Source organism: Myxocyprinus asiaticus, chromosome 18 (genome assembly GCF_019703515.2).
Source record: "Myxocyprinus asiaticus isolate MX2 ecotype Aquarium Trade chromosome 18, UBuf_Myxa_2, whole genome shotgun sequence".
In the NCBI taxonomy this organism is placed as follows: Eukaryota; Metazoa; Chordata; class Actinopteri; order Cypriniformes; family Catostomidae; genus Myxocyprinus; species Myxocyprinus asiaticus.
The window spans coordinates 23,607,313-23,634,761 of record NC_059361.1 but is presented as its reverse complement, the minus strand read 5'-3'; the positions used below and the strand labels follow the sequence as shown (position 1 = coordinate 23,634,761).

At 39.1% G+C, this 27,449-nt stretch overlaps 1 protein-coding gene across 1 annotated transcript in view; it reads left to right on the top strand.

Annotated features, from left to right (window-relative positions):
- Window positions 1–26,802, top strand: part of LOC127455949 (capping protein, Arp2/3 and myosin-I linker protein 2-like) — a 76,864-nt gene extending 50,062 nt beyond the window's left edge. The window contains exons 32-40 of the mRNA XM_051724146.1: window positions 10,638–10,741; window positions 11,598–12,369; window positions 13,347–13,457; window positions 14,248–14,284; window positions 14,861–14,929; window positions 16,240–16,590; window positions 18,088–18,195; window positions 19,236–19,328; window positions 25,258–26,802. Coding sequence (XP_051580106.1) covers window positions 10,638–10,741; window positions 11,598–12,369; window positions 13,347–13,457; window positions 14,248–14,284; window positions 14,861–14,929; window positions 16,240–16,590; window positions 18,088–18,195; window positions 19,236–19,328; window positions 25,258–25,472 — 1,860 coding nt within the window. The 3' untranslated portion in view covers window positions 25,473–26,802. The remainder of the gene's footprint in view (window positions 1–10,637; window positions 10,742–11,597; window positions 12,370–13,346; window positions 13,458–14,247; window positions 14,285–14,860; window positions 14,930–16,239; window positions 16,591–18,087; window positions 18,196–19,235; window positions 19,329–25,257) is intronic.
- The last annotated feature ends 647 nt before the right edge of the window (window positions 26,803–27,449 follow it).

Here is a 27,449-nt window from a genome sequence, read left to right as displayed (position 1 = left end):
GCTTGAGTAAGAGCAGGGGTGTCATTACACTGATAAGTAAACATCTGCAATTCAAATGTCTCAAACAGTGTAAAGATAAATTAGGAAGAGTCATTATTGTTTTAATGTTCATTAATATTTATGCACCTAACATGGATGATCAGGGCTTTTTTTATAGATCTTGAAGGGATGTTGCAAGCCGCTGCCACCCCTCATGATATAATACTGGGAGGAGACTTTAATCTTTTGATAGACATAGTCTTTGATCATAGTGAAGCAAAAGTGTGCAAACCCCCTAGAGCAATATTGACGCTTCACAGGATGTGTAAAAATCTTAGTCTTACAGATATTTGGAGACTTTTGAACCCATCTGGTAGGGACTATACATTTTTTTTCCATCAGTCCATAAGTTTTACTCTAGAATAGATTTGTTTTTTTATATCTATGTCCCTCATTTCATCTGTTGTTGATTGCTCAATTGGAAACATTTTAGTCTCAGATCATGCCCTGGAGTGTCTAGAGGTGTTGCCACATATGGAGAAAAATAAATGATATAGTTGGCATTTTAATGTATCCCTTTTGCAAAATCCTGAATTCCAACAAATGCTAAAGGCTGAAATCAATGTCTATATGGAGACCAACTGGTCCTCAGTATCCTCTGTGAGCGTGGCTTGGGAGGCACTTAAGGCGGTTCTTAGGGGCCGGATCATACAGTATGCCTCATTTACCAAACAATCCAAAGCACAAGAACTCGTGAAATTGGAAGGGAATATTAAATGTGCCGAGGCAGAGCTGAAGTGCCGAATGTTGTTTAATGGTCTCCTAGAATTGACCTGATTGAAATACAGATATAATACTATTTTTGTCACGGAAGGTGGAGTTTTGGCTATTCAGGGCAAGAAAATATTTATCTCGGCCATGGATATTAATAATGCTTTTAAAGAATTCTATATTGATCTTTATAGTTCCATGTCTTCATCTACTGATAAAGATATTAAAAACTTTGTGGAACCATTAGAACTTCCTAAACTGACATCTGAGCAAAAAAAATTCTCTTGATTCTGAGAGAAACTTGGAGGAGCTTGGCGAGGTAATTAAGGCCCTGCCTACAGGCAAGGCTCCGGGACCAAACGGCTTTGCAGCTGAATTTTTTAGATCTTATGCTACAGAATTGGCTCCACTTTTGCTAGAAGTTTATACGGAATCATTAAAGAATGGAAAGCTTCCACCAACCATGACACAAGCCCGGATCAGTCTGATACTTAAAAAGCACAAAGATCCAAGTGAGTGTAAGAGTTACCATCCAATTTCCCTGATCAGAGCTAGACGTTAAAATATTGTCAAAAACCGATTAAGTTATGACATCTTTTATACATATAGATCAGGTGGGGTTTATTCAGGCCGTAGCTCTTCTGATAATATTAGGTGTTTCATCAATATCATGTGGTCAGTGGTGAATGATCAGACTCCGGTCGTCGCCATCTCATTTGATGCCGAAAAGGCGTTTGATATGGTAGAATGAGATTACCTTTTTAAGATTTTGGAAATGTAGGGGTTCAGGAATACCTTTATTGAATGGATTAAGGTACTTTATAGAAACCCGGTAGTGGCGGTACAAACAAATGGATTAATTTCAGATTATTTTACTCTGGATAGGGGCACCCGGCAGGTATTGTTTTGTCTTGCCCTGGAACCATTAGCCGCGATAAGAAAGGAGGATGATTTTCCAGGGGGTGATGACGGGAGGTGTGGCATATAGTCATAACGCAGATGATATTTTATTATTCGTATCCAACCCCACTAGATCTATGCCTTGCCTCCACAGAATTATTAATTACTTTTCTAAATTCTCAGGATACAGAGTTAATTGGTGGGCTAGGCCTACACAAAATGTTGTTTTATTATTATGCATTTGGTCTCAGACATTTGGCTCATTGGTCACTTCCACCTGAGAAAGCCCCTCCCTGGTTTTGTAATGAACAGGAAGTTCTTGCCCCTATTTCACCATCGCAAAGCCTTTCTATCAAACTAATCGGAGAAGTTACACCCCATTATCTCGCATTTGCACTCGGTATGGACAAAAGTGTCCAGAGTGTTTAATTCGGACATTTACATGTAGCCTTGAGCATATGGCTGAACCCAAAACTATGTATTAATAAGTCCCCTTTCTGCTGGACAGAGTGGATTGTGAGGGAGGTTAATACGCTCGGTGACCTATATGAGAGTGGAGTGTTGAGATCCTTTGAAAATATGGTTCAACATTTTGGGATTCCCAGATCTCATTTCTTTAGGTATTTACAGCTGCGCCACCTGCTCTCTGCTACACGGCAGATACTCTGGGAGTGGTAATTACTGCTTTTGGAAAAGGTCATGAGGCATCAGTGTATTACTCTGGCCTTCTTGAAGGGCTCTCGGGGAGGGGCATTGGAGAGAGAAGTACAGTTTTAAATGTGTGTGATTATTATTATTATTTGATATATACACTACCAGTCAAAAGTTTTGAAACACTTGACTGAAATGTTTCTCATGATCTTAAAAATATTTTGATCTGAAGGTGTATGCTTAAATGTTTGAAAACAAAAATATAGTTGTGCCACCATATTAATTTATTTCATTATAAAACTAAAATTTAATTAAAAAAAAAAAAAAAAAAAACGTTTTTGAAATTGATGACTTGGACCAAATAATAAAGAAAAGCAGCCAATAAGTGCCCAACATAGATGGGAACTCCTTCAATTCTGTTTTAAAAGCATCCCAGGGTGATACCTCAAGAAGTTGGTTGAGAAAATGTCAAGCGTACATGTCTGCAAATTCTAGACAAAGGGTGACTACTTTGAAGATGTTAAAATATAACACAGTTTTGATTTATTTTGGATTTTGTTTAGTCACAACATAATTCCCATAGTTCCATTTATGTTATTCCATAGTTTTGATGACTTTACTATTATTCTAAATGTGAAACAAATTATAATAAAGAATGAGTAAGTGTTTCAAAACTTGACCAGTAGTGTGTGTATATACAGTATATATATATATATATATATATATATATGTACACACACACACTATACAGACAAAAGTATTGGGACACCTACACATTACACCTACAGGAGCTTTTATGACATCCCATTCTAAATCCATAGGCATTAATATCGAGTTGGTCCCCCCTTTGCAGCGATAAGAGCTTCCACTCTTCTGGGAAGGCTTTCTACAAGATTTTGGAGTGTGTCTGTTGGAATTTTTGCCCATTCTTCCAGAAGAGCATTTGTGAGGTCAGACACTGATGATGGATGAGAGTTGGAAGCATAGAATTTTCCGAAATGTTAATGCCTCAGCTTACCAAGACATTCTGGAAAATTCTATGCTTCCAACTTTGTGGAAACAGTTTGGGGAAGGCCCTTTTCTGTTCCAGCATGACTGTGCCCCAGTGCACAAAGCAAGGTCCATAAAGACATGGTTGGATGAGTTTGGTGTGGAAGAACTTGACTGGCCCGCACAGAGCCCTGACCTCAACCCTATCGAACACCTTTGGGATGAACTAGAACGGAGATTGCGAGCCAGGCCCTCTCATCCAACATCAGTGTCTGACCTCACAAATGCTCTTCTGGAAGAATGGGCAAAAATTCCAACAGACACACTCCAAAATCTTGTAGAAAGCCTTCCCAGAAGAGTGGAAGCTGTTATAGCTGCAAAGGGGGGACCAACTCGATATTAATGCCTATGGATTTAGAATGGGATGTCATAAAAGCTCCTGTAGGTGTAATGTGTAGGTGTCCCAATACCTTTGTCAATATAGTGTATATATATATACACACACACACACACACACACACACTACCGGTCAAAAGTTTTGAAACACTTGACTGAAATGTTTCTCATGATCTTAAAAATATTTTGATCTGAAGGTGTATGCTTAAATGTTTGAAAACAAAAATATAGTTGTGCCACCATATTAATTTATTTCATTATAAAACTAAAATTTAATTAAAAAAAAAAAAAAAAAAAACGTTTTTGAAATTGATGACTTGGACCAAATAATAAAGAAAAGCAGCCAATAAGTGCCCAACATAGATGGGAACTCCTTCAATACTGTTTAAAAAGCATCCCAGAGTGATACCTCAAGAAGTTGGTTGAGAAAATGTCAAGAGTACATGTCTGCAAATTCTAGGCAAAGGGTGACTACTTTGAAGATGCTAAAATATAACACAGTTTTGATTTATTTTGGATTTTGTTTAGTCACAACATAATTCCCATAGTTCCATTTATGTTATTCCATAGTTTTGATGACTTCACTATTATTCTAATATGTGAAGAAAAAAAAAAGAATTATAATAAAGAATGAGTAAGTGTTTCAAAACTTTTGACCGGTAGTGTGTGTGTGTGTGTGTGTGTGTGTGTGTGTGTGTGTGTGATATATATATATATATATATATATATATATATATATATATATATATATATATATATATATAATTTATTTATTTTTGTGAATGTGTGTGCTCATGTGTGACCACATAGATGTTTGTTGAGGGTTAGGGTGGGGTTGAGGATTGGGAGGGGGAGGGGAAATAGTGGGGGTTAAATGTTTATTCTGTGAATATAGTTTTGTGTCTCTTTGTCAATTTTGAGAATCAATAAAAAGTGTTAATCAGAAAAAAGTGTGTATCTTTGTTCTAATTCTCTCGTCAACTCCTGCCTTTATAATGGCTGCATAAGCATTTCTTTATTTCCTCCCCCTAACCAATATCACACCCCCATCACATCCATCCATCCATCTATCCATCTATCCATCCATGCATTTTCTTTACCGCTTAGTCCATTAGGGTCACGGTGGCAATTGGGAGAGCAGAGAGGCCCAGACATCCCTGCCCCCAGCAACTTTCTCCAGCTCAACCTGGGGGATTCCCAGCCGCTCCTAGGCCAACTGGGAGATATAATCTCTCCAGCGGGTCCTGGGCAACCTCGGGGTCCCGTCCCAGTTGGCCGTACCTGGAACACCTCCAACGGGAGGCGCCCAGGGGGGCATCTTTTCCAGTTGCCCGAACCACCTCAACTGGCTCCTTTCAATGCGGAGGAGTAGCTCCGAGTTCCTCCCGGATGGCCGAACTCCTCACGCTGTCACGGAGAATGAGTCCCGCCACCCTGCAGAGAAAACTCATTTCAGCCACTTGTATTCGTGATCTTATTCTTTCAGTCATTACTGCGGTCACTGTTCCCAGTCTGCAGCCGATCTTACACTCCCTTCTCCCCTTACTTATGAATAAGATCCCAAGATACTTAAACTACTCCACCTGGGGTAAATTTTCACCCCTTTCCTGAAGGGGGCATGCCATCCATTTCCATGAGAGAACCATCGACTCAGACTTGGCAGCCCCTTTGCAGTGACTTAAAAAAATCTCTCTACGACAACAGGTGGAAAAATAACAATACAAATTAGTATAAATACATCAATTGAACACACAAACATAATAATAATTGAAAAATAAACCATGATGGCCTATAGAAAGTTTAACATAAATATCACACATTTTTGTTTCATAAAAAGGCTTTTAGCAGGGACATAATTTGATGTTTGGACATGAACTTTATTGTCACCTGCAGGTGAAATCTCTAAACTGCAAATGCAGGAACTGAATTTGGACTTTGCGCTGAGTTAAGAGGTAGTATTGAAACGTCTTAGCGCAATGACCTATTCCTCAGGAAAATAGCAAATTGCGCTTTGCACTACTTCATTAACATATAGTACACCCACAATTTGTGCGCATACACCCACAGTTAGTGCAAACACTCTACCCATGCCCACTTGCACTTTGTGCTGGCATGAAAACTATGCTTAGAATTAGTACATCACAAAAATTAGATAAGACGTAGGGCACAATCGTAATGCATAGGGCTGCGCTTTGCACGCTTACGAAATGTCTTATTTTGTGTTCCATGGGAGAAAGTCAAATAGGTTTGGAATTACATGGTGATGAAATAGTGACAGAATTGTCATTTTTGGTGGGTGAACTATCCCTTTAAACACTCTGATGTGCAGTACTGCCTAGCATAGAGCTTGTAGCTTTACCACGAGAGGGGCCAGTGGAATTCAAGCATCACTGTCTTGAAATGACACCTTTCGACAGGTCTGTTCCAGCTCATATCATAACGCTGGTCTCAGTTCACAAAGTTTAACTGAAAGGTAAAGTCTCCTTTCCTGCAAACAGCACAGAGACACAGTAGCTGGCATGAGAAAGAACACGGTGTTCACTGTCTCTCTGTATCGCTCCCTCTTTCCTCCTAAATTTAAAAGGGAGCCATCACCGCAAATCCACCACGGTGTGCACAGAGTCATGACATGAGTCGGACATCTTTGATCAGTGTGTCAGCTTTCTACTTTAATGCTGATCTGGGGAGAGCTTCATCAGAGCCTTATGTGTCACTTTTACAAGAGCTTAAAGGGTAAGCTTGAAGGTATAGTTCACCCCAAAATGAATATTCTGTTACTCACCCTCATGTTGTTCCAAACCTTTTTGACTTTCTTTCTTCCATGGAACACAAAAGGAGATGTTAGGCAGAATGTCAGCATCAGTCACCATTCACTTTCATTGTACAGAAAACAAGATGCAATGAAGGTGATTGTTGACTAAGACTCTCTTTTTGTTTTCCATGGAAAATGGGTTTGGAACAAAATGAAGGTGAGTAAATCTCAAAAGAGAATCTTCATTTATGGGCGAACTATCCCTATAGCTCTTCAGGTATTATTATCCATATCTGGTTGCACATAGGAGTTTTGATTGCAAATTACTACTATTGGAATGAATTGTAGATGATTTGTAAAAGCCTGTTTATGAAATGTATTCGCTATTAGTAATGAAATAATTCATATGTAAATTTATGTGGAACAATATAAACCCTGGACATCTTATTTAGACATTTAACAAACCCAGCAGACCAAGTGAACCCAAAGGCTTTGTTTTCTGTTATTAATATGTAATTATGCATAAGCTGTTTGGTTGCACTGATTTGAAGGATAATATAATTGTGTGTTATTAAGATGTGTGGGAAACACCTTTCCTTTGTGCCTCCTCACACAACAGGGCACCTTCTCTCCTTCGTTTTTTGAAGATGGAGTGATGAGTGCATTACCTTCTCACTGGCCGAGAGGTGGTAAATGATTTATAATCCGTTTCTCAAGCTGTGTGCAGTCCCTCATTTGCATATGGTTGCTATAGCTTTACAGTGGTCTCTCTTTCTCTCCATCTTTCTCTCTCTCTCATCCTGCAGTACCCGAACTGCCCAAAGGCCTTGCAGTCTGTGCAGCTGCAAGAAACGGGCAAAACACACGGGCCGGGAACCCTGTGTTTTTGTGTTGAATCTTAAGCTACTGATCTGGCACAATTTTACAGTAAACATGAATCCTAAATTGACACTATTTACTTTCTTAATACACATTCCTGGTCTTATTGTGAACAATTAATCTCTGCATGTTATTCCAAAGAGAATGTTTGTCTTCACAATCTTTCATCAAAATTTAATAACATGCTCCGCCTCTTAAACGACATTCCTTTTTAGCTGATGTCACTGATCCCTTTTATTTTTCAACCTCTCTCCTCCAAGTCACCTGTCTTATAAAGACCACTTTTTGGATCCAGTCAGTTCCTTTCCCCAAAAGCCTCCAAAGACTCCAAGAAATGATGCAGAACTCATTTCTCTATTTCTAGTTTTCTTTTTTTTCTTCTTTTTTTTTTTTTCTATTTCTCTAGAAATCTAGTTGTTTCTGCACCACTAGCAATGCCAAATAGAATTTCAAGAACATTACCCCCATCATTCAGTGTTTGTTCAAACAGGTATCAAAAAACAATCACTTGCTCATCACCTCTGAAACAACTTTCCTTTTCAACTGACATCACGAATCCCTCTTATTTTTCAATCTTACAACTAGGGCTGGGCAGTTTTTTTGATTTTTTTCGATTAATTCTAATTTAAGTTTTTACACGTTACACGTCGGTTTCCTTTCTTTCCTTTTTACCCGTAATAAAGCATTAGTTACGTGAGAGTTACGGGCGCTTGAATATCAAATCATAAAGATAGGCTATATATGGGAGAATTAAACATCCATCATTCCTTCTTTTACCGTGATGATTCTAATAGATCGCTGTTCTGTGAAATGTTTCAAGTGTTCTGCATCTATAATCAACATTTGGGAAGTGATCATTTTGACAAACTTTGCGCGTTGAATTGTAATGATAAATCATTTCATTTAGCTGCGCTGCTCAGTTTAAACCGCTAGAGGGCGCCGTGTGGCCTGGACTCTATCTGCAGGGGTTTATGATTATACTGTACATACAAATTATTTGATATACAATGAGTAGGCCTACTTTTTAGATGAATTTGATCATTTCTATTTATTTATTTCTAGATAACTTTCTAGATAGACTTGGTTTGGATAAAAAGGAATATATACAGTACATTGGCTAAGAATATTTTGCAGTTTCTTATTTTATTCTATTATTTCTGAACATCTGGATTTATTAGATTTTAATTTATTTTACATTTACACCATGCTGACTACTTCCTGTGTGGTGCACTTTCTTTTGTGATTTTTTTTTTTTTTTTTTTTTGCACACCTATAATGAAATTAAAAGGGATCCCATTAAAGGGATAGTCCTCCCAAATATTTAAATCTGTCATCATTCACTCACACACATGTGGTTACAAACCTGTATGTCTCTTCTGTTGAACACAAAAGGAGATGTTAGGTAGAATGTCAGGGACTAAGCCTTTGTAACCACTGACTTAAATTGAATGGAAAAAAAGATGTAATGATAATAAATGGTGACTGAGGCTAAAAGTCTGCGTAACATCTTTTTTGTGTCTCTCTAAAAAAAGAAAGTCATTATGGGTTTGCAACAACATGAAGGTGATTAAATGATGCCAGATGATTTTTGGTTGAACTATTCCTTTTCAGAGATATCCCACTTCTGTCTGGAAATTATTTCTGTCTCGTCCTTTACAAATACTAATTATGTATTTTTGCTATATATTAACAATATGCAGAAGATATTACCATATATGCCTCTAAGAATTTACCTAATCCACTTTAACACTTGAGCTGAATCTTCAGACCTGACCTGTTAATCCTCACAAAAGTACCATCACAAATCTATGTTTTGGACCCTCTATAGAGACATACCGCTGTGCCATTTATGTTGTTAATTTAAATGAACAATTGCCATCATGAAAGTTGTTTTGCTCATTTATCACAATGTGTTGTAATTACATTAAAGCTCAGTGTTAAAAATTTTTTTTTCCTTTTCGCTCAGGACTGGTTTGTCTTACAACAGACAGCCTCCACTTTCACTCGCTGTGTTTAAGTGTGTGTGAGTTTGTGATGAGGCTGTATCTGTGATGGGGTGGTGGTGGGGTGAGTGTTGGAGAGGGCAGGGTGGGAGGTAAGAGAATGAGGTAGGGTTTGTTTCTCTCATGGGATAGCACAAGCAAATGTGCCTGAAGACAGATCGATAGCAAACAGAAGACCTGCCTTGACTTCTAACACAGTCTTTATAATGCCATGTTTAATGTATGTGTATGGATGCATGTGCATGAGCAGGACAAAAACTCTAGGGCATAAACTCAAGAGTTCTTTACAGCTCACCCTATAAACTCAAACTAAAGCTTTACATAGTATGCACAACGTGATTTACACAAGTACAACATGTACCTGGAGCAACACTCTTTGTTGTTTGTTGCATTAGTTGTTTGAGTTTTATAAAAACCTAACCCTAGCCACAAATGACACACCCACAGACACATACATTAGTGGCATCAAATCTTAAGGCACTTATATGAGCAAGTAAGCTAGATATCCTCGAGCAGATCTGTATATTTTGTATCTTCCATATATTTAATTTCTGAGATATGTCTGTGAAATAATCAGTACTTATTACTTTTGATTGACAGAAATTCTGAACACAAAGTCTACACACATTTCCATTAATTTGTTTGGTGTTTTCTCTACAAACAATATAATTATTTTTTCCACAACAATCTATTATTGTAGTATCAACTATTTCAAATACCACCCCTAAACGGAATGTAAAAACAAAATGAAATCTGATTGGTTTACATGTCAGTCATACAGACCCTTCCTGTCTAAGGGCAGTTCTTGGCTTGAATAAGTTGCAAAGCAGACCTGACTTTATGCTAAATGTCAAAAGCCTGGCTGTGCAAGGTTATCCTTACCCTAATTACATTTAAATTTACATTTATGCATTTGGCAGATGCTTTTATCAAAGCGACTTACAGTGCCCTTATTACAGGGACAATCCCCCTGAAGCAACCTGGAGTTAAGTGCCTTGCTCAAGGACACAATGGTGGTGGCTGTGGGGATTGAACTAACAACCTTTTGTTTACCAGTTCAGTGCTGTAGTCCACTACGCCACCACCACTAGAAATTCTAACCTTAATCCAAACTAACTCCTAAATTAGAGAGCGATGATTACTGATTTTATTGTAATGTTGTTCCAGGATCAGCAGGGACATAACATGCTTGTGTAAATCATGTTAAAATGCATACAAATTATCTTCCATTTATTCCTTTAGGGCAAAATAGTTTCACATTTTCACATGCAGTTTTAATTGGTCGAATGACCTTGTGTCTGTTTGTATATGTGCAGGAGCAGGCCGCTGAGAGTGAGAATGAGGCCAATGAGAACATAGGGAGGGTTGATGAAGGTGTAGAAGAGTTCTTCACCAAAAAGATCATCCCTGATGACCCCCTGTGAGTACACAACACACACAAACACACACACTCAAATACACAGTAAAGGCATGCAGAGATGTTCATGTTAATTCACAGTTTTTACTATGGGTAGTTTAAATTGTCCATGGACTTTAATCAACAAGATTTTAGGCTAATATTTATATGGATATATAGGGGAAAGTGTACTTTATATATTAGGTCCTGTAACCTTTTCACACCTATCACCATTTTGCAATCAACTGCTCATTTTAAATAGTCCTGTGGTGTGTGACAAATGATTTTTTTTAATCGACAATATTCCAAGTAGTCTCTCAATAAAATGTGCATGCAGTTTTTTCCTGCTAGTTGCTAAATAATAAAAAAAACCAGAAATAGCAATACCATTGTTCTTTTGAAAAATATGTTTAAAATGATGTAAACTCGCATGAGATGAAGACTCTAGTCATATCAGTCTTAGAGAAAAAGCTGCTTGGTGCATATTCATGAATGCTGGCCATGATGAGATCACATGACAAGTGGAATATTACTTGCAGTATCTCTATCCCCTGTAACTGGACACTTTCACTTGCAGAATAAATCATGGCTGACTGCAAATTACGCATTTTTACAATGACATCGGTAACTGAGAACTTTTGTTACAATTATTACATTTATAACAGTTTTAGATTATATAGGAATATAGCATGTCACACCTCAGGACATGTCAACTTTCCAAAAGTATTAAATGTCAACTACCCTTGTATATGTTTGTAGAACTAGAATTCTTGTTACCACAACACATCATTTTGATGAATCATGATCTTGCTAACAAAGAAATGTCTTGATGGTTGTCAAAAGACATTTCCCATCATGCCTCTCCTCTCCTCGTGTTCAGAAAGCACCAGAGGGAGGAGCCCCTCATTAAACCACAACCTGCAGAGCCCATGTGTGTCACAACTGCCCCACCCACCACCTCCACTACAACCCCCATCCCCACCACAGCCCTCTCCAAAAACATCAAGAAGAAGTTTGGCGACTTTTTCGCCTTTAAGAAAGTCCGTGCAGGTCGAGGGGCCAAGGGCGAGGGCGGCCCCGAGGGCAAAGTCAAAAAGACTTCAATAGCAGATCTCATACGACCACTCCGGGAAGCAGCACGAGCAGAGAAAGAGAGGGAAAAGGAAAGGGAAAAAGAGAGAGAACGAGAGAAGGAGAAAGAGAAGGAGAGGGAGAAAGACAAATTAGAAGAGGAAAACATTGTCAAGTCAGCCACAACTACAGCCAGCACTACCATCCTCACAATAACAGATTCTACAACTTCACCAGTTAATGAAGACAAAATGTCTCCCAAAGCTCCTTCACATGTCCCCACCCCTGCACTGACCCCACCTGCGTCCACTCCCACACCTCCTGCCACCTCCCCAGGCAAACCTGAAGAGGCCCCAGCACTGCCCCTTGCTGCACCTCCCACCCCCACCAAAACCCCCAGCCCAGTCCCAGTTGTGTCACCCTCAGAGTGGGAGAAAAGCCGGACCCTAGAGAAGAGCTGCACAGATGGAGAACGGAGGCCCAAACCCACCCGGCGTTCTCTTAGAGAGGGAAAATCGCAGTCCCTCATCCTGCTTTCCGACGTCTTGCCAGAGCAGGACGGCACAGCTACACATGCTAAGGTGAGTCAGCACTGGTTCTGGGCTCAGTTTGGTTTAGACTAGATGTTAGGAAGGTCACATGTAGGCCAGGCTGATACTTGGCCATTTTGAGATTATAGGCAAGAATTGTGTCTGATTAATAGAAGTGATAAGTTTCAAAATCAATCGACAGCCTTGTAAACGGATACTAACAATTTTCTGTTTTTAAATGTTTTGGGGTGAATTTAAAGTAAAAAAAAAAGAAAGAAAAGTGCACATTAAAATTCAGCAATTTAATTTGCAAAATCTTTTTTTATTTTTTATTTATATTTGTATTATATTGACCATCAGCCACCCAGCTCTAAATAGCAGTATTGGCCATCAAAAAGCCCATATCATATGTTTAATGATTATTGTTTTTTTATTTTTTATGGCTGTTTAGGTCTTTAATTTGAGGTTGGCTATAGAATGATACTAAAGAATGATCCCTTGCAATAAAAGTACTATGGCAGAACCATGGTACAGTGATGTATCATCAGATGGTAATATGTGACATTGACTGACACTCTTATTGCATTCCATAGATTTTATAAGGAATGTGTGCCATTTTGGCTAGTGTGAATATTGGTGCATACTGAGAAAAGTATGAGGCTGATATTATTTTTTGCAATTTAATATCAACGCATCTGAAAGATGCTATTAAAATGTACCTATAAATGTTGTTCTTGCAGCATTTGCTGTTTCGTAAATATACTGTTTCTGCAGGCTAAAGACAGCGAGTCAGTATTAACTTGTTTGCCCAGTGTCTGCTATTCCAAACATTTTCTTACTCCAAAAGCACTCTGGATTGGAGGATGAAAAATTCTATAGAGGTTTATGCTGCTTATTTCATATTTGGCTCAGATCACTTCCTAATAAGTGCTGTAAATGTTACAAACACAGATATTGACATGGAAGTTTTATGTGCTGTTTGAACAGTAATGTCTTAAATAGCTCTTGTTTTTTTGGTCACTCTTTAGAAACATGCATCAGAGAGCTCATCCAGTTTTGAACAGCGTCTCCATGTTATGCTTCACCGCATGGGAGTCACCAAAACAACTCCTCCTGACTCCAAACAGAGTCAGGTTAATGTGGGTATCTTCTGTATAAAAGATAATTTAGTGTGATTTTATACACTTGTCTTTACTTTTTGCAGTTCTTTTGAATAGTATGGACCCTTTTCACATTTCTGGATATGGAACCTGAAAGTAAACTATCGGAGAGTAAACGGCACCACTGGTGTATAGAAGTAAATAGGAGACGAATGTTATTGCTTGCGTTCCCTTTTGCTATTACAGCAAAAGAAAAAAAATTCACCATTTCTATAACTTTCCAAAGGAGGAAAAAAATAGAGAGAGAAAGATTTACTGTCACTTCCTCAGCAGCTGTAAGTGAAACCCCATCAAAGCAATGCTGACTAGTTTGTAGGATTTTTTCCCCCATTAATGCCAGGGTAATATAACACACACAAAAAATTGCGATATAAATATACATTAAATGGTGTACATTAAGAAAAAAAGTTTGCTAGATTTACTCAAACTTTGTGAAAAGGGTCCATTGTATTAATTGTTGTCAACAGTCTGGCTTTTCATTGTGAAATATATTTCTCCTCTGAACTTAAGCTATCAAACAACTCAGCTCTCTGGAGATCTTTTAAAATGTATTAATGTGTGTAAATAATTCAGCCTTATCGGATTTGATGCTGCACAAGTGCATCATATTAAGCAAAAACACCTTTACTCGGTAATATTCGTCCACTCAGCTAAAACCACCGTATCAGAATAACGGCTTGCTCTTTACATGTAAAAGGGTCTGAGTGAATTAGGGATTATACACTTATGTAGTAGGCATCTCAATTAAACCAGTGTTATCCTCTTACAGAGCAAGGATGAGGAGCTGAGAAAAGCCAGCTCTGAGGGTAAGACACATTTCTCTGCCCTCTCAATTGCAACAGAACATAGATCTTTGTGCTGGGATTCTGGGGAATTTGCCGCATTGTTAGTGCTGTGTCTGCAGATTTGTGTGTCAGTAGTGATCTCTGAATTCCTGCTCTGTGGTATCAGGTGACTTGTGCTCTAGAGTCATTTGTGTGATACAAATGTGGTCTTTCCTTGTTATTACCCTCATGTTTTTCAATTAACACTGCAAAACTATATCCTATCGATTTATCATGGGGTATTCAGAGGCATTTGTTTATATTATACAGAGGGTTTTTTTGTCAGCTTGGCAAAAGGCCAAATGTCTGTACTTTCTCCCATGATTAAACAAACAAACATCAAGAATACCTTGCAGCATTGTGTTAATAATTCAAATGCAATTTTACTGCCACCATAAAAGACTTTTCCTTAAGCTAGTTTCAGTCTGTTTATTCTTATGTATAAGCATAGCTCAGCAGGTATTCCATGTTGATGTGCAAATATTTTTTGCATGGCTGTTGACGCAGATCCTCTCTGTTAGTTCTCTGTTAAACATTCCACTTTGCTTGTTTTTATAGGTGCAATACTTGACAAACCTGAGCCACCACCCACATTTATGAAACCCCGCACAATGTCCACCTCGTCAGGTAATAAATGAATCACCCAGCCTCAGCAATTTTCATCTTACACAGTCTTAAAGGGGTCATGCCATACTCTTTTTTTAAAAAAAATTTTTTATTATCAACTCTGAGGTCCACTGATAATGTTAGTACATTTGTTTTGCATCAAAACAGTCATAATTTAGTAAAATATTATCATTTTCACCATGTCTCCACCCCTCTGTCTGAAACGCTCGGTTTTGGCCAAAGCGCCTCCCTTAAACTTCAGTGTTAACGGCCACTGTTACGATTGGCTAACATCGTGCAGCCCCTCAAATACAGCCATATTTGAAACTCAATCGGAAGAAAATGAACAAGCTTGAATCGTATTATGATTGGCTCACAAGCAATCCACACTAATATAAGCCGGAAAAAAACCTGCACATACATAGTCCAAAGCACAATGAACAAGATGCACACAGATACAGTATCATCCTGCACTGAGGCACACATCGTCGGAAATGCATAAAAATGGTCAAAGACATCCATCTAGTTCATGTTTACATACACCAACAATTAAAAATAGCACAGATGGGCGCAAGAACATGTCCAGGACACATCTGTGCTAAAAACAGCAAGAGCAGCTCAGCTGAATAAAACAGAGTGGGGTCTCTTTTTTAGAATTGTAACTTCTTTTAAAGTCTTTTAAAAGCAGTGCAAGATACATGGCAACGGTCAAAGACGTCTGTCTAGTGCATGTTTATATACAAATTATTTTAATCAAAATAGTCCAGATGGGTCCCCTCTGGTGTTCAGGAATAGTTAGGCCACACTAGGCCTGTCTGACCTGCTCTCTTTCTAAGTACGAATGGAGCACCAATGGGCGGGGCCAAGGATGCAATGATGTAAAGTAGGTGTTAATGTTATTGCTGTAGAGGCTGTCAAGAATGAATGGGCCCACAAATGACGTAGGGAAGTCGCTGAAGTAGAGAACGAGGAGTTTTTGCTGCTTGGTTTCAATAAATTATTTTATTGCATTGAGGATTAAGTTTTGAGTTCTGAAATTTACAGTATGTTTTTATAGTAGAATTACCTCTTATATGTCAAAATATCAAGGAAAATGTGATTCTTCATGACATGACTCCTTTAAAGCTCAAGTGTGTCATTTTTTCAGTGTTAAAAAAAAGACCTACTCCTATCTTAGCCTAATATGCAGAGACAACTACAAGTAAGCCATTTGTAGATTGATTCCCATGAAAGGAATTCATACAGGTGTGGAACAACATAAGGATGAGTAAATGACGACAAAATTTAGATTTTTGCATGAACTTTCCCTTTAAACCTCCAATTTTCTCTAGACACCAGGCGACCAACCCGAGTGACCCAGAGTGTTCTGGAGTTCCACCGTACAGAAAAGCCGCTACTCCCTGAGCGTCCTATAGGCCCATTGCCCCCTAAACCTGCCATCAAGCCCATTCGTCTTCCTACTAGTGATACAGCCCGAACAGCCACACCCACTCCCAAGCTACCCAGCCCCTCTCTGGATGGTCAGGAAGAGGTACCAGAGAGCATCTCGATCCCACTGCCTCAGCAGAAGGAGCCCCCAACTCCATCTCCCCGGAAAGAGACCCCCCCAGCCCCCTCGCCACGGAGAGTTCTCAGCACGGATGTCAGGGAGCGTGCAGAGAGAGCACAATCCGTCACTGAAGGTTTGTCTCACTGTCAGTCAAGTGGGGATAATTGGTATTGGAAAGATAGCTTTTAATTAAAATACTGTTGTAAACTTGTTTTAACTGAATAATGGGTTTTAACCCATTTTCCTAGTCTAGTGGTTCTCAACATTACTAACTTTGAGGTCCCCTATTTGTCCCCTTCACAGGTTACATTTACTCCTTAAATGATGACAGTGGTGCTTGTTTTGCAAACTTTTTTATTAACAAAATCTAGAACTGTGTCAGGGTTGTGTGTGTTTGTTTTTCATGTCTTTTTTTTTTTTTTTAAAGTTTAGTTCCTGTTCCTGTTTCATGTCATGTGGTTCCCTGGTCATGTGATTTCATGTTTCCCTCCATGTTCATGTGTCTTGTTTTCATTGGTTTATTTTCTTGTTACCCATGTCTGTGTATGTAAGCCCTCATGTTTGCCATTGTCTCTTGTCAGGTATTGTTAATGTAACATTGTTTTGTGTAACAAAGTCGTTTATGTTTTGTTATGTTTTGGATTCACGTTTTTGGATATCACTTATGTAAATAAATGCACTTGGGTTCTTCACATCATCATCGTCTGTTCCTGTCTTTAGCCTGCTAGCAATGTTACAAGTGGTCAGATTTATTCACCAAGTTTGTTTGTTAAATTGAGCTCACTTTATATGCTGCACTATATTTAGGTTTTTATCAGTTTTAGCATTTTAGTTGTTAAATTCTTTCAATATAACATTGTTTATTTAAAATAATTTTAAAATAAATGTGGTCCCCTTCGAAATTTACTGAGGCCCCCTAGTGGGCCATGGCCCTTAGAGACACTGTCCTCTTTCATTCTTTCTTTCTCTCTCTTCCTGGCTCTTTGTCTCATGTGTACACTCATGCTCGGACATTATGATATGCATCACTGTCTAAACAAATTTATAATTCTACAGAATGGCCACATTCCTACTAAACTAGTGTCTGTTTTCATTCAACACCTCCCTCGATGGCCAATCTTAAAGCTCTCAGAGTGTGCTGCCTCTTTTAGAGCTCGGCCAATGACATTTCAGTTACTGCTATCCCATAAGTCATGTAATTCAATGCTTGTGAGTCCGATACAGCAAATGGGCTCTGATGAAAATGCATTAATTCTTTCAGTGTTTGTTCTAATACTCTGCATCTCTGACACTTTGTATCTTAAAATGTCATCTTAGCGCAATAACCACATAACCGAGAATATGAATATTGTGATAATGTACTAAGCTGAACGTCCCCTTGTGGTGTCAAGTGCTGCCTATGTGTCAGCAGTTTTGCGGATGCCGAGCAGTCTGACATTTTTCCTCTCTGAATCCATTGATGTCCCACACAAACACAATTTCCACCCTGACGTCATCTGTGATCTGATTATAGAGGACGCTGTGCTTGTCGCACATTTAAAATCTTATCAATCCAAAGTCCCTGTGCTGTATTGTGCTGATTTCTTTATGAGAACAGACACAGACTGACTGTTGATCTCTCCCCTCATAGAGACCCTCCCTATTCCGCGGCCTCGCATGAAGCCCTCTCCTCAGCGCCGTGCCGTGTCTGTCCATGAGGATTCTCTCAAGCAACACGCCGCAATCCTTGACTCTGATGGTGAGACATTATATCAGTTAAATACCCATGTTTCTGACTAATGGTGATTCCACACAATGTAGTATGAGAGCGTTATTTTAGTAAATAATTAATGATACTTTAGCTGTCAATGTGGCATACTACACATTTAAGAAGATCTGATATTGTAATTTATACTGTCCATCCAAATTAAGATTATAATCATGTTGATTTAAACTCAGAAAATGTGTGTCATTGGAAAACTTGAAAAGAAAAGGTAAAAGGGATAGTTCACCCAAAAATTTTAATTCTCTCATCATTTACTCACCCTCATGCCATCCCAGATGTTTATAATTTTCTTTCTTATGCAGAACACAAAATTTTTTAGTAGAATATCACAGCTCTGTAGGTGCATTCAATGCAAGTGAATGGTGACCAGAACTTTGAAGGTCCAAAAATCACATAAAGGCAGCATAAAAGTAATCTATATGACTCCAGTGGTTTAATCCATGTCTTCTGAAGTGATATGATAGATGTAGGTGAGAAACAGATCAATATTTAAGTCCTTTTTTACTATAACTCCCCACCTTCACTTTCATATTCTTCTTTTGTTTTTGGTGATTCACATTCTTCCTGCATATTGCAACCTACTGGGCAGGAAGGAGATTTTATGGTAAAAAATTACTTAAATATTTATTTGTTTTTCACTCACACCTGTCATATCGCTTCTGAAGACATGGATTAAACCACTGGAGTCATATGGATTACTTTTATGCTGCCTTTGTCCTTTTTGGCCTTTAAAAGGTCTGGCCATCATTCAATTGCATTGTATGGACCTACAGAGCTGAAACATTCTTCTAAAAATCTTTGTATGTGTTCAGCAGAAGAAAAGAAGTCATACACATTTGGAATGGCATGAGGGCGAGTAAACAATGAGAGTATTTTCATTTTTGGGTGAACTATACCTTTAAGTAATTACTTTTAAAACACTAAATCCATTCCTTTCTATGGACTCCTGACAGCAATTAATATACTTTATATTACTATTAAATGATGAGGGTTGTTATTATGGCCTCTCTCAGAACTAAAAGCTGCGTTGCCAAGACAGCAGAGGTCACCGGGGCGGAAGCGAGTGAACCTGGGGGAACTGATGCCCTGCTCAGAGGATTTGGAAGGTGAGTGCAGTGAAGTGGCACTCCAATACGATGAGAAGAAGTGTGTATGTGTGTTTGTGTGTGTTTGAGGAAGAGAAAGACAGTCAATAACTGTGTTTCAACCATATGTATAATATGTCTTTCCAACATATAACATGTCAGTGAACTTCTTTTTATTCAACATAAATACTTCAGGTTAAATTATACATTTATGTAAAAGGGAAAGTGTGTATTTTAGGCTCTGTGACTGGTTACAATTTATATTGTTCTGTTTTCCCCCCACAATTTTTAGTCATTTAATTTTTAATCACTTTTTTGCCTTCATCCGTTTATTGTAAATTTGTTTTGTTGTCTGAAAAATAATTTTTTTAAAGTACAAATATGCCAAAAAGTAGTTTTCGATTAATTATAGCATATCACATAGCTGGACACTGCTGAAACTGCTTCAAAGTTAATATCAACTGCCCTCTACCCTTTCTGTAGTCTGCATCTGCATCTGCAAATAATTTTACCTTGAAGTTCTTAATATGTTTTAATGTATGCAGAAGTAACCAAAAAATTAACAGCTCTTAAAACTCCTAACCAACATCATACATCATGATGGTGCCGTGGATGGCCGCCTCAGTGTGGAGCGCTCCTATTGTTTTGTTGTTTTTGTTTGTTTGTCTTGTGTTTAGTAATCTTTTTCCAGTCAGTTTTACCAGAGACGAACTGCTGAACATTCAACAGCATATACCAGTCAGTCTTTTCCCGGATTTTGAATATTCGGACGTTTTGTTGGACATTTTAGTCGGAGGCGCGGCTGTGTTGTTTAAACGCACTACGAGACGCAGGCGAGGAAGACGAGCCGATGCGCTGGTCAAACTCCGTCGGCGGGGCTTTCGAACAGCGCTGCCGAGCATTCATCTAGCGAATCTCCGCTCTCTCCCTAACAAAACGGACGAACTACATCTCCTCACCCGCACAAACAAGGATTTTTCAACCTCTGCTGCCTTGTGCTTCACAGAAACCTGGCTGAGTGAAGCCATTCCGGACAGTGCGTTACATCTGCCGGGCTTTCAGCTGTTCAGAGCGGATCGCATCGTGGTGTTAGCGGGGAAAATGAGAGGCGGTGGAACATGCTTTTACATCAATGAAAGTTGGTGTACAGATGTAACAACGTTAAAGAAGATGTGCTGTCCTAATTTGGAAGCACTCTTTATTAACTGTAAGCCTTTCTACTCGCCGCGGGAGTTTTTCTCGTTTATTCTGGTGAGTGTGTATATCGCGCCAAACGCGTGTTTGAATGCCGCGCTGCAACAGCTGGCTGATCAAATCACAGACACAGAACAACAATACCCGGACTCAGTTATTATTATTCTTGGGGATTTTAACAAAGCAAACCTCACATGTGAACTGCCCAAATACAAACAGCACAGAACCAGAGACAGAAATATTCTGGATCACTGCTACACAACTATAAAGGATGCATATCGCTCTGTTCCTAAAGCAGCTTTGGGACAATCTGATCACTGTCTGGTTCATCTTCTTCCAACCTACAGACAGAAATTAAAATCTGCTAAGCCTGTTAGTAAGGACTGTAAAGAGATGGACCAACGAAGCAGAGCTGGAACTACAAGTCTGCTTTGACTGCACTGATTGGAGTGTTTTTGAGGCTGCAGACACCAATCTGGACGAACTCACAGATACTGAACATCATATGTCAGTTTCTGTGAGGATATGTGCATTCCTACTAGGACTTATTTAACATTTAACAATGACAAACCATGGTTTACAGCAGAACTCAGGCAGCTTCGTCAGGCCAAAGAGGATGCTTACAGAGTTGGGGATAAAGTCCTGTACAATCAGGCCTGGAACACACTGAATAAGGGAATCAGAGTGGCTAAAAGAAGATACTCTGAGAAGCTGATAAAGTTTTCAGCTAACGACCCTGCATCAGTGTGGAGTGGCATGAAACAACTTATGAATTACAGGACTCCTACCCCCAACCCTGTGGTGGACCAACAACTGGCTGACAACCTGAATGTGTTCTACTGTAGATTTGAAAGGCCCAATCTCACACCCCACACCCACTCTGACCTTCACTTCACACAAACACCAACACCTCCTGCAATCCCCCTCCTCCCCACTCCTGCTACTCAAACTGCACTTAAGATCTGTGAAGATGATGTGTGCCATTTCTTTTGAAAACAAAGGATAAGGAAAGCACAGGGCCCAGATGGCGTTTCACCTGCATGTCTTAGATCCTGTGCTAACCAGCTGGCCCCCATCTTCACACAGATCTTCAATAGATCACTGGAGCAGTATGATGTCCCATGCTGCTTCAAACGTTCCACTATCATCCCCATCCCAAAGAAACCAAAAATCACAGGACTTAATGACACAGACCTGTCGCCCTGATGTCTGTGGTCATGAAGTCATTTGAGAGACTGGTGTTGGCCCACCTGAAGGACATCACTGGACCCTTTCTAGATCCTCTTCAATTTGCTTATCGAGCAAACAGGTCTGTGGATGATGCAGTCAACATGGGATTGCATCATATCCTGCAACATCTGGAGAGACCAGGGACATATGCAAGGATCCTTTTTGTGGACTTCAGTTCAGCTTTCAACATCATCATCCCAGCTATCCTCCAGACTAAATTACACCAACTCTCTATTCCCACGTCTATCTGTCAGTGGATTACCAGCTTTCTGACAGACAGGCAGCAGCTTGTGAGACAGGGGAAATTCACTTCCAGCACTTGTACAATCAATGCTGGTGCCCCCCAGGGATGTGTGCTCTCCCTACTACTATTCTCTGTCTACACCAATGACTGCAACCCCATGGACAGCTCTGTCAAGCTCCTGAAGTTTGCAGACGACACCACTGTCATCAGCCTCATCCAAGATGACGATGAGTCTGCATACAGAAGGGAGGTTAAACAGCTGGCTGTCTGGTGCAGTCAAAACAACCTTGAGCTGAACACGCTCAAAACAGTGGAGATGATTGTGGACTTCAGGAGGAACCCCCCAACACTGTCCCCCCTCACCATTCTAAACAGCACTGTGGCAGCAGTGGAGTCATTCAGGTTCCTGGGCACTACCATCTCACAGGACCTGAAGTGGGAGACCCACATTAAGTCCATTGCGAAAAAGGCCCAGCAGAGGTTGTACTTCCTTCACCAGTTGAGGAAGTTCAACCTGCCACAGGTGCTGCTGATACAGTTGTACTCAGCAGTCATTGAGTCTGTCCTCTGCACTTCTATAACTGTCTGTTTTGGTTTAGCTATGAAATCGGATATCAAAAGACTACAAAGGACAGATCGGATTGCTGAGAGGATTACTGGTTGCCCCCTGCCCTCCCTTCAAGAACAATACACTTCCAGAGTGAGGAAAAAGGCTGGAAAAATCACTCTGGACCCCACTCACCCTACCCACTACCTTCTGGCCGACACTTCAGAGCTCTGAGCACCAGAACCGTCAGGCACAGGAACAGTTTTTAGTCACAGCTTAGTCTTTTTATATTATCCAACACATCCTACCTCTTCTGCCATTACATTCCCTTGCACTGTATATAACCGATTTGTATTTAGATTTGCACTACGTATGTGTGTGTGTGTATGTATGTATGTTTGTATATGTATGTACAGTTGTGATCAAAAGTTTGCATACCCTTGGAGAATTGGTAATATATGTACCATTTTTAAAGAAAACATGAGTGAGCAGGCAAAACAGATTTCTTTTATTTCTTATGGGATTCATATTCAACTGTAGGTTATAACAGAATGGCACAATCATAAAACAAAACATCAAAATTCTTCATACCCTTAGTTCTTAGTACTGTGTATTGCCTTCTTTAGCATCAATGACAGCGTGCAGTCTTTTGTAATAGTTGTCTATGAGGCCCCAAATTCTTGCAGGTGATATAGCTGCCCATTCGTCTTGGCAGAATGCCTCCAGGTCATGCAAACTCTTTGGTCGTCTTGCATGAACCACATGTTTGAGATCTCCCCAGAGTGGCTCGATGATATTAAGGTCAGGAGACTGTGATGGCCACTCCAGAACCTTCACCTTTTTCTGCTGTAACCACTGGAGGGTCAACTTGGCCTTGTGCTTAGGGTCATTGTCGTGCTGGAAAGTCCAAGAGCGTCCCATGCGCAGCTTTCGTGCAGAAGAATGCAAATTGTCTGCCAGTATTTTCTGATAACATGCTGCATTCATCTTGCCATCAATTTTCAAAATATTCCCTGTGCCTTTAGAGCTCACACACCCCCAAAACATCAGTGAGCCACCACCATGCTTCACAGTGGGGATGGTATTCTTTTCACTATAGGCCTTGTTGACCCCTCTTTAAACATAGCGATTACGGTTGTGATCATAAAGCTCTATTTTGGTCTCGTCACTCCAAATTACAGTGTGCCAGAAGCTGTGAGGCGTGTCAAGGTGTTGTCATTTGTGGCATTGGCACAGTAAAGGCTTCTTTCTGGCAACTCGATCATGCAGCTCATTTTTGTTCAAGTATCGTCGTATTGTGCTCCTTGAAACAACCACACCGTCTTTTTCCAGAGCAGCCTGTATTTCTCCTGAGGTTACCTGTGGGTTTTTCTTTGTATCCCGAAGAATTCTTCTGGCAGTTGTGGCTGAAATCTTTCTTGGTCTACCTGACCTTGGCTTGGTATCAAGAGATCCCTGAATTTTCCACTTCTTAATAAGTGATTGAACAGTACTGACTGGCATTTTCAAGGCTTTGGATATCTTTTTATATCCTTTTCCATCTTTATAAAGTTCCATTACCTTGTTACGCAGGTCTTTTGACATTTATTTTCTGCTCCCCATGGCTCAGTATCAAGCCTGCTCAGTGCATCCACGTGAGAGCTAACAAACTCATTGACTATTTATACACAGACACTAATTGCAATTTAAAAAGCCACAGGTGTGGGAAATTAACCTTTAATTGCCATTTAAACCTGTGTGTGTCACCTTGTGTGTCTGTTACAAGGCCAAACATTCAAGGGTATGTCAACTTTTGATCAGGGCCATTTGGGTGATTTCTGTTATCATTATGATTTAAAAAGGAGCTGAACAAATGTGTGATGATAAATGGCTTCATATGATCACTATCCTTAAATAAAAGATCAGTCATATTTTCAAAATCAATGCCAAAATTTCACAATTTCTGCCAGGGTATGCAAACTTTTGAGCACAACTGTATATATATTCATATATATGTATATGTGTATGCATGTGTATATGTATGTATATATATATATATATATATATATATATATATATGATATGTAGTGTGTGTGTGTATTTATGTGTGTGTATATGTATGTATGTGTGTGTGTGTATATATATATATATATATATATATATATATATATATATATATATATATATATATATATGTATATATGTGTGCGTGTGTGTGTGTATATACGTATATGTATGTGTATATATGTATGTGTGTGTGTGTGTGTATGTGTGTGTGTATGTATATATAAATGTATGTATGTATGTATATATATATATATATATATATATATATATATATATATATATATATATATATATATATTGTCTATTATGTATTCTATATATACTTTTTTTTTTTTCAGTATCTATTTTTTATTCAATTTTAATTATTTTTTAAAAGTTTTGTTGCTGTTTTTGTATTGTTGTGTACTGGAAGCTCCTGTCACCAAGACAAATTCCTTGTATGTGTAAGCATACTTGGCAATAAAGCTCATTCTGATTCTGATATAGAATATACAATGTATCAACACATCATCACTACCACATTCATTGTCAACAAATGTCCCTGTACAGCCACATTACTTTGCAGATTCACAATCTTTAATTGTCTTATGTTTCAAAATCTCAATTGAATCTGATTTTGGTTGATCTTGTGCAGTACACTTCTATTATGCATGAAGATTGTGTGCCCATAATGTGCATATCTTTCACAGTGAAATCTGTGGAGAGGGACCAGAGCACTGAATGGACAGATGAGATGGACAGCACAAAAGTCACAGACAGCCAATCAGAGCAGAGCCGGTCTGGGCCCCACGAGCAAATGACCAACCAGGAGAGGGGGGAGATGATCTCAGAGCAGCACACAATGCAGGGAGAAACATCAGACCAAAGAACTGAATCCCCCTCACCTGAGACACACATGGACTGACCCTGCACAAATCTATTTTCTATCATGTGTACCTTTGCCTTGCACGCCAGATTATGTACAAAAGAATGAATTATGAACAAATGTGTTTAAAAAAAAAAAAAAAAAAAAAAAGAGTAAATCAACATATACTTGTTAATAATTATTAAAAAGTGAATTCTGTTGTGTCATTAAGAGTCCTGGCTTTTTTATGGGTTGTAACCACTGATAGAACTGGACTGCTCATGACGTTATATCAGTGAAGACTGCGCCACCATATTGCTATGCCCAAACCTTCCAATGTACCTATTGACTTAACAGGAAATAATCTCATTTCAGCAATTAAACATTAGTCATTCAATCACCGATTTTATATCTGAAATCTTCCATGTAAATCCCTACAACGCAAACATCCTACACATGTAATGATTTATTTAAAGTCTGGAATTTTTCCTTTTTCTTGAAAGCCCGAGCGAGTTATGTATATCTACTGTATATCAAACAGTATCCACCTCTCACAAACTTCATCAGCGAACAGATCAGCTGAATGTAAACAAGTTAACTGAAACTGAGGTAAGATACAAACAGACATTTTCAGACTTATTTATTGTGATAATTGAAGTGTTTCTTCAGAGTTACTTGTTTTATGTTTTAATCAAAAAGTGCCTTGTTCTCACGGTCACTGGAATAAGAGCACGCTCTCTCCTTTTATCACACACAGCGGGTGCACTGAGATTGAGGGAGAGACACACAAAGCAAAGCTGGTTAAAATTAAACTGATATGCTAGATTTAAATGGCAAACGAACACGTATTTATGACATGTATCCATTTCTGACTACAGAGAGTACATCGTTATGAAAACAAGCAAATCCCGGACATTTAAGATGATTTATAAATCCCGGTTTGACTTTTTTAAAGTCCCATTCGGGGTAAGGACGTGTTGTCACCCTAAACAAGCAGATATTGCAGCTTTTCCTTTGGAGATTGTTGTGCTGCACTGATAGACTGAACACCGGGGCAGATGAATGCTCTGACATATATATTCTCCCTCGTAAAATATTATCCATAACAAGCTATTTTAAACATTAAACATGGTTGTCACTAGACGGTGAAATGCTGCTGTTGTATCCAAAGGTTGGAGATGGCAGGGGCATAGATTCCGGGTGTATGGGGGGAGGTAACTTTCCCAATAATCAAAACAAGCAATTACAACCCTCATAATATTTATACCATGATCAATGGAAACATATAAATGCTTTACGCTGCAACACCCCCAATGTTCAAGCCAAATCTATGCCCTTGGGAGACGGTGAAACGGGTGTTTTCGCCTGTCAGTCATTGACGCTCTATGGCTGTTTGGGCATACTAATATTAATGACCATTAATCAACAGTAATGACGTTGCCTAGGTCATTTTCATCTAAAAATAGTGAAATACTTTTAATCCTTACTGCTTATTGGTAGTCCATGGTCTATTCCAAAGCTGAGGTGCAAGATATTATCGTTTGAACAGCAAGAATATTCCAAGGGTACGTTTACACCACTAAAAACAAAGCCCATCGTATGTACTAAAAACGGAAAAGTTTTCCTTTGCTTTTTTGAAAAGTTTCGCGTACAGAAGACAACGTTGTCAAAACGATCCCTGTTCACACAGATTAGTGAAAACGACTAAAAATGCTGTATTATGCATGCCAGGGCAGTAGCTGGCGATGTCACTTTGTAAAGAAACACTACGCGCCTGCGCACATAAGCATTCTTCTACAGAGCGGTGAATACAAACAATGAAGATGGCGAAAGCATCAAGCAATTTGTCTGGACGGACAATGAGGTTGCTTTATTACTACAATTACTTTGCTGGAGAAGCGTCAATAAACTCAAAATCTTGAGCAACACAAACACAGTCCTGTAGTCTGCCATTGTAGTTTTGAATGTCTTGCGCATTGTTTTGAAGTACTCGCGCGCATGCCTATAGACTGAACTCTCAAGATTATTCAATAAACT